Below are 8,592 nucleotides of genomic sequence, written 5' to 3' on the forward strand. Positions count from 1 at the left end.
AAACGACAAATACCCACCATTTGCTTCAACGTGGATGGAACTGGAGGGTATTATGCTGAGTGAAATAAGTCAATCGGAGAAGGACAAACAGTGTATGTTCTCATTCATTTGGGGAATATAAATAATAGTGAAAGGGAATATAAAGGAAGGGAAAAGAAATGTTGGGAAATATCAGGAAGGGAGACAGAACATAAAGACTCCTAACTCGGGGAAACGAACTAGGGGTGGTGGAAGGGGAGGAGGGCGGGTGTTGGAGGGGAATGGGTGACGGGCACTGAGGTGGACACTTGGTGGGATGAGCACTGGGTGTTTTTCTGTATGTTGGTAAATTGAACACCAATAAAAATTAATTAAAAAAAAAAGACAATCTAGGTATGAAGATCAGAAAATTAAAGAGTTCAAGAGAAGATATTACAGATAAGCATATGATTAATTAACATAATGCTATAGGAATTCAAGGAAAGAGAGACCACTCCTTTCATAAAAGTGATAGGATTTTAGTAGGTTTTTAAAGTCTTAACTAAATGTTAAGAAGGAAAGCAGAGGGTGTGCCAGGTTAGTATTAAAAAGTTATAGCAGGGACACCTGGGTGGCTTAGTCATTTAAGCATCTGCCTTCAGCTCAGGTCATGATTGGCCTGGGATCGAGTGCCACATTGGGCTCCCTGCTTCTCCCTCTCTGCCGCTCCCCTTGCTTGACCCCTCTCTCTCTATCTCTGGCAAATAAATATATAAAATCAAAAAAAAAAAAAAAAAAAAAAAAAAGGTTGTAGCAGGCAGGTCCTGGACAGGGTCCTAGAGGAGTGGGAGGGAGAGGAGTATGACGACGACCCAAACAGAAAACCCTTAGTTTAGATGTGATATCTAGGTTTTCATTGCAGTTTGTTTTTGTCTTGTCTTTGTTTAGATACCAGTCTTTTAAATTCTTGCATTATAGGGAGAAAGCTACCTTTTTATGAATGCTAGCAGTTTATTGACCTAATATTTGCGAGTGGTCTGTTTGGGCAGGTAAAATTAGGTAATAAAGTGTTTCACACAGGGGAATTTTTTTCAGCTGTATAATGTCCCTCAAGTTATGGCAGTGTACCTTATGCCACCAAATTTCCAAAGTGTACCAATTTTTTTTTTTTTTACCGTACTTCAAACAAATAGAAAAAAATGCTTATTAAAAAAAAAACTGCCCATTACCTTCAAACATCAGTACTTGATTCAAAAGTCCTTGAGGTAGAAACTTTTATTCATTTATCTTATTCATTAAAAGTCCTCAGTAAGTATCAGTTGAGTCAAGTTGATGTATTGCTAACATAAAGAAAATTCTTTTTTTTAAGATTTTATTTTTAAGTAATCTCAGGTTAACTTACAACCCCGAGATCAAGAGTCACATGATCCCCTGACTGAGCCAGCTAGGCACCCCTATAAAGAGAATTCTTAACTTCTGGGCTCTTCTTTCTAAATTCTAAACTCTAGGGAGACAAACCATGAGAGATTCCTAACTCTGGAAAGCAAACAAAGGGTTGCGGAAGGGGAGGTGAGTGGGGGGATGGGGTAACTGGATGAGGGGCACCAAGGAGGGCACTTGATGGGATGAGCACTGGGTGTTATACTATATGTTGGCAATTGAATTGAATTTAAATTTTAAAAATGTAAAAAAAATTCTAAACTTTGTGAAAAAATATCAAGCACACTTACTTGAAATATTTTGGTTATAAAACAATCAGACAGCTATCATGAACTTTCTTTTTCTTTTTACACAGGTCTGTGGCCTCTGAACTTGAAAAGATAAAGAAGTTTAACTGTATCCTTTAAACTTAATGTATTGTCCTGCATAATTATTCCCTTTTCATTCTAGGCTTAATGCATAACTCTGTACCTTATATTAATCCATACTTAAATATTATGGAGCTTTACTGAATAAAATTTAAGATTGTAATTTAAGATATATCTTATCTATAGAAGGTACATCATGTCAATATTTATACTTTTGAGTGGGTTTAAATAGGGCAAAGGACAGTGAACTAGGGATAAGGTCTCCTATGGAGACGTTTTCTCTTTAATAACTATATTCTAAATTAGACCTAGGTCTGACTTTTTATTTCTTTTTTTAGGATATTTATTATTAAATTTTTCACTTTTAATTTCAGCTTTATTGAGGTATAGTTGACAAAAATTGTAAGGTATTTAAAGATATTGGGCAGCCCAGGTGGCTTAGCGGTTTAGCGCCGCCTTCGGCCCAGGGCGTGATCCTGGGGACCTGGGATCGAGTCCCACGTTGGGCTCCCTGCCTGGGGCCTGCTTCTCCTTCTGCCTGTGTCTCTGCCTTTCTCTCTCTCTGTGTCTCTCATGAATAAATAAATAAAATATTTTTTAAAAAAATAAAATAAAGATACTAACAAAATTGTAAGCTATTTAAAGTGTACATCATGGTGACTTGACACATATCTATTGTGAAAGGATTGCCCTGTCTTGTTAATTAACACCTATGTCACCTCACATATCCATCCCTTCCTCCCTGCTCTTTTTTTTTTGGTAAGAACATCTGAGTTCCATCCTCTCAGCAAACCTCAAACCATACGACACAATGTTATCTACTGTAGTCACCATGTTATATATTAGATCCTCAGACTTTATACATTTTAGAGCTTAAAGTTTATATCCTTTTACCAGTCTCTATTTTATCCACCTCCCAACCCCTGGAAACCCATCATTTTTACCCTGTTTGTCAGTTTGACTTTTTTTAAAAAGTTCCATTCCACACATAAGTGGTAGTGTGCAGTATTTGTCTTTCTCTGTCTGGCATATTTCATTTATCGTAATGCCCTCAGGATCCAGCTGTGTTGTTGTAAATGGCAGGATTTCCTTATTTCTCATGACTGAATAGTATTCCATTGTATATATGTACCATATCTTTTTTATCCATTCAGTTATTAATGGACATTTTAGTTGTTTCCATGTCTTGGCTGTTGTGAATAATGCTGCAGTGAACATGGGAGTGCAGATTCCTTTGAGATCCTGATGTGGTTTCCTTTGATTATACATCCAGAATTGGGATTGCTGGATGGTACGGTAGTTCTTCTTTAAATTTTTGTGGAGCTTCCATACTGTTTACCACAGTGGCTACAGCAGTTTACATTTATATTAAAGTACACAAGGGTTTTCTTTTCTCCACATCCTCATCAACACTTATTAACTATTGTCTTTTGGATGATAGCCATTCTAATAGGTATGAGGGAATACCTCATTGTGGTTTTGATTTGCATTTCCCTAATGATTAGGAATTATTGAGCACCCTTCTGTATGCCTGGTGTCCATTTGTAGGTCTTTGGAAAAATGTCTATTTCGTTCCTCTGCCCATTTCTAATCAGATTTTTGTTTTGCTATCTAGTTGTATGAGCTCTTTATGTATTTTGGATATTAACCTCTTACCAGATATATGATTTCTAATATATTCTGATTCCATAAGTTGTCTTTCCATTTTGTTGTTTGTGTCCTTTGTTGTGCAGAAGCTTTTTAGTTTGATGTAGTTCCATTTGCTTTTGTTGCCTTTGCTTCAGGTATCAGATCTAAACAATCACTGCCAAGACTGATGGAGTTTACCCCGTTTTCTTCTAGGTGTTTTATGGTTTTAGGTCTTATGTTCAAGTCTTCAATTCATTTTGAGTTGATTTTTGTGTATGGTTTAAGAGAGGTGTCCAGTTTCCCAACACCATTTATTGAAGAGACCATCTTTTCCCATTGTATATTCTTGGCTCCTTTGTTGGAAATTGATTGGCCATGTATGCATTGTATGGGTTCCTTTCTTTTTTTTTCTTTTTGAGATTTTATTTATTTGAGAGACAGGGAGAGTGCACACACATGGGAGTGGGGAGGAGCAGAGGGAGAGGGATAAGCAGATTCCATGCTGAGCACAGAGTCCAATGCCGGGCTCAATCTCATGACCCAGAGATCATGACCCAAGCTAAAATCAAGAATCAGATGCTCAACTGACTGAGCCACCCAGGTGCCCTGCATGGGTTTATTTCTAGGCCCTCTATTCTGTTCCATTGATCTATGTGTCTGTTTTTATGCCCATGCCATACTGTTTTGATTATTGTAACTTTGTAAGATAGTTTGATATCAGGAAGCATGATGCCTCCAGCTTTGTTTTTCTTAAGATTGTTCTGGCTGTTTCGGTTCTTTAGTGGTTCCATACAAATTTTAGGATTGTTTTTCTAAGGACACCTGGGTGGCTCAGTCAGTTAAGCATCTACCATCAGCTCAGGTCATGATCTTTGGGTCCTGGGATTAAACCCTCCATTGGGCTCCCTGCTCATCAGGGAGTCTACTTGTCCCTCTCCCTCTGCTTCTATCCCTACTCATGCTCTCTCTCCCTGCTCTCTCTCAAATAAAATCTTTACCAAAAAAAGGATTGCTTGTTCTATTTCTTTGTAAAATGCTATTGGAATTTGATAGAGACTGCATTGAGTTTGTAGGTTGCTTTGGGTGGCATGGATACTTTAACAATATTAATTCTTCCAATTCATGAGTACAAAATATCTTCATTTATTTGTGTCTTCTTCAGTTTCCATCATGAATGTTTCACCTCCTTAAATGTATTCCTAGACATTTTATTATTTTTGATGTAAGTGGGATTGTTATCTTAATTTCTGATAGTTTAATAGTGCATAGAAATATAATTGATTTTTGTATATTGATTTTATATCCTGAAACTTTACTAAATTTATCCTTTTTTAATTTCATTTTAGAGAGAGAGAGAGGAGGGGGAGGGGCAGAGGAAGAGAGAGGATCTTTTTTTTTTTTTTTTGATTTTTATTTATTTATGATAGTCACACACACACACACACACACACACACACACACACAGAGAGAGGCAGAGTGAGAAGCAGGCTCCATGCACCGGGAGCCTGACGTGGGATTCGATCCCAGGTCTGCAGGATCGCACCCTGGGCCAAAGGCAGGCGCTAAACCGCTGCGCCACCCAGGGATCCCAAGAGAGAGGATCTTAAGCAAGCTCCATACCTAGCTTGGAGCCCATCACAGGGCTGTCTTACAACCCCGAGATCATGACCTGAGCTGAAATCAAGAGTTGGATGCTTAACTGACTGAGCTACCCAAACACCCCTGAATTTATTAGTTCTAACAATTTTGGGGGAAGTTGTTAGGATCTTCTATATATAATTTAATGGCATCTACAAAGTATGATGTTAGCTGTGGGCTAGTCAGTCATACATGGCCTTTATTATCATGAAGTAAATTCCCTGTATACCCCGTTTATTGAGAATTTTTCTGCGTCTACTGAGATAATCAGATAATTTTTATCCATTTTGTTAATGTGATGTATCACATTGATTGAATTTCATATGCTAAACCATCCTTGCATTCCTGGAATAAATCTCATTTGATCATGGCATACAATCATTTTAAGGTATTGTTGCATTCCATATGCTAATATTTTGTTGAAGATTTTTGCATATATATTCATCAGAGATATTGGCCTGTCATTTTTTTCTTTCTTTAAAAAAATATATATATATTTTTTTTTTTTAAAAGTAATCTCTACACCCACCGTGGGGCTTGAATCCATGACCCCAGGATCAAGAATATACACTCAGCTAGGTACTGCTGTAATTTTTTTCTTGTAGTGTTTTTGTCAGGTTTTTGTCTTCAGGGTAATCCTGGACTTATGAGTTTGGACATATTTCCTCCTCTTCTGTTTTTTAGAAGACTTTGAGAATTTTTTTTAAATGTTTGGTGGAATTCACTAGTGAAACCAACTGGTCCTAGGCCAGCTAGGTACTGCTGTAATTTTTTTCTTGTAGTGTTTTTGTCAGGTTTTTGTCTTCAGGGTAATCCTGGACTTATGAGTTTGGACATATTTCCTCCTCTTCTGTTTTTTAGAAGACTTTGAGAATTTTTTTTAAATGTTTGGTGGAATTCACTAGTGAAACCAACTGGTCCTAGGCTCTTGTTTGTTGGGAGATTTTGGATTACTGATTCAATCTCCTTCTTAGTGATTGGTCTATTCAGATTTTCTGTTCTAAGATTCAGTCTTGATACATTGTGTGTCTAGGAAGTACTAAATCTATTATAAATCCAAGAGATGGTCCTAACAGAAATATTTTAATATGAAGACCAGGCTTTCTGAAATTAAATGTACCTATATAACGAAAAATTTGGAGAAAAACTCCTTAACTAAGCAACTTAGTGTTATTGGAAAATAGTGGTATCCTAAATCAGATTTCTAACAAAAAAAATGAACAGTCATCTGACCATTGTGAACCAAAATCTTCAGAGACCTTGCTGGAAGAAGTTAATGAAAAGAGAGTATCAGTGGCATTGAAAAAAACCTCTGAAATCCTTCAGGATATTGACTATCTTCTATCAAATTCTAAAAAGTGAAAAATGGAATTATAAACCTTAAGGATATTTCAAGTGACTAGTATAAAATTACTAGTAAGCCAAGAAATTATATATATTACTTCTGTGCAATGATTGTATGAAAAATGACATTTAATTTTGGAGGGTACCTATCTTGTAAACCTTAAAATATATATTTATAATGTGCATTCTTAATAAAGAACTATTTTAGAATTTTAAAATTTTCTTATTTCAGATTCATGAGAAAATATAAAATTATAGTTGTTGCTGTTTTATCTTGTGAAGCATTCACTATTAAACTTCAAGGTTGTTGTTTTTTTTTTTTTTTCCTTTTTAAATATGCAGAATTGTGTGCATTTGGTCATTTGCTATTTGGTCTCTCCAAGTATTTTTCAACAGAACTACCAAAAGAGAATTAGATCTTTATTTTTTTTTAATATTTTATTTATTTGAGAGAGAGAGACAGAGATAGCAACAGAGAGCACGAGTGGGGAGGGGAAGGAGAAGCAGCAGGGAGCCAGACATGGGGCTCAATCCCAGAACCCTGGGATCATTTCCTGAGCCAAAGGCACCTAACTGAACCACCCAGGTGCCCTGAGAATTAGATCTTTAGAGACAGAGAGAGATAGGCAATATTGTTTCAAGCTAAGAATTGAGTGCTTCAGCAAACACCAAATTTCACCTGAATTGTTTCATTAATTACTTTCATTCTTTTGAAGATCTGAAAAAAAAGTTAGGCTACACAAGTATGTGAAAAACTAAAATAGCTCATCCGAAGTGGTTTACTAGTGCTGTTTATTGAGAAAGCACAAAACCATACATCTAAAGGGACTTAAAGATTAGACCAATATAGCAGAAATGTTCTAATTAACTTCTTCTGATTTCTAGAAAAGACTAGCTTCTTGACATAAAACAAAACAAAACAAAACAGGAAACAACGAGAAAAATAATGAAGCAAGCAGAGCATAGACCAGGAGTGAGAACATCAATGATTTGAATGGGCATAGTGTTCTCTTGTTAGCTCTTCTCACTTGGCTCCTTGCTACCTTCAGGTTTCAGCACAAATTATTTCTTCAGAAGGGCCTCCCCCACTTAGTCTTTATGACATCACCATATTTATTTCCTTTACAGCACATACTACAGCCATCCAACTTTTCTTTGTGGTCTAGATCCTCCACTAGCACCTGAGCTCCATAAAGTCATCCTGTAACCTGTTACCAAGCACTAAGCCTGGCACACAGATCATTCAGTATGTGTTGTACAGATGAATCAGTGCCGTGGGACTGTAGGATGACTACAGAGAAAACAGTTGTAACAATTTTGTTGTTTTGGTTGCAGGAAGCCATCCATGTTGTTCTTCAATAGCTCTAGAAAGCCTACAGTGCCATATAGCCAGGGCTGCTATAAGGGCAATGTGAAATTGTCACCGCATTCAAACTGTCTTTAATAGGATGAAAAGCACCCCGAGTTGTGGTTAATGTATTCTTTTTAATTAGCTCTTACACTGTGTGAGTTAAAATGTGTATCATTTTCCCTTCCAGTTGAGTCTTTGTCACTGGCTAAGAATCACGAGTGTGACAAGCAACGAACGGTGCAATCGCTGAGACACGGAGCCACACTTTAGGGTTCTGCGAGAGGGAGAGACCGAGCACGACCGAGTTATTAGCCCTTGAGATTGAAGACTTCACTTTTTACTACAGAAACTTACAACTACAAAATTAATATCGTGCCACTACTGCCTTTGCTTCCCATCTGACCCTTGTTTTAAGAAACTGTAATAGGGAAAAAGGAGGCAATGCCCCCTTGTGAGCCCATTCTTTTGCACCCGTGCTTCCTAGAGCCAATGCCAAGCTAGACATCGTGGTGCTCACTCAGGCAGGAAGACAGCCTGGGACCTGGCCATTGTCTCATTAAACAGCTGCATCTTAGGTCGCCCGGGTGGCTCAACGGTGGAGCGTGCGCCTTCGGCCCAGGGTGTGATCCTGGAGACCTGGGATCGAGTCCCGCGTCGGGCTCCCTGCGTGGAGCCTGCTCCTCCTCCCTCTGCCTGTGTCTCTGCCTCTCTGAATAAATAAATAAAATCTTAAAAAAAAACAAAAACAAAAAAAGCTGCATCTTGAGTCCGGTTAATTAGGGTCAAGCCCGGGTAACTTATGCAGGTCCCCCCGCCCCAGCTCCCGTGCGTCTAGTAGTCGTGATTAGATGATCCCGCCGTGTC

The 8,592-nt window shown here is 37.8% G+C and overlaps 1 protein-coding gene across 5 annotated transcripts in view; it reads left to right on the forward strand.

The window, feature by feature from the left end:
* The window catches only part of C4H5orf34 (chromosome 4 C5orf34 homolog), a 38,513-nt gene extending 30,031 nt beyond the window's left edge, over positions 1–8,482 (forward strand). For 3 of the 5 annotated variants that reach the window (XR_012001259.1, XR_012001261.1, XR_012001258.1), the window contains 3 exons: positions 1,754–1,794; positions 6,202–6,449; positions 7,916–8,482. Coding sequence is in view for 1 of the 5 variants with exons in the window: in XM_072756964.1 (XP_072613065.1) it covers positions 1,754–1,794; positions 6,202–6,395 (235 nt within the window). In the remaining 4 variants the exon portion in view is untranslated. Of the gene's footprint in view, positions 1–1,753; positions 1,795–6,201; positions 6,596–7,915 lie in introns of those variants that run through there. The other 2 variants (XR_012001260.1, XM_072756964.1) reach the window with 2 other exon arrangements.
* Positions 8,483–8,592: the final 110 nt, after the last annotated feature.

This window comes from Vulpes vulpes, chromosome 4, assembly GCF_048418805.1.
Source record: "Vulpes vulpes isolate BD-2025 chromosome 4, VulVul3, whole genome shotgun sequence".
Classification (NCBI taxonomy): Eukaryota; Metazoa; Chordata; class Mammalia; order Carnivora; family Canidae; genus Vulpes; species Vulpes vulpes.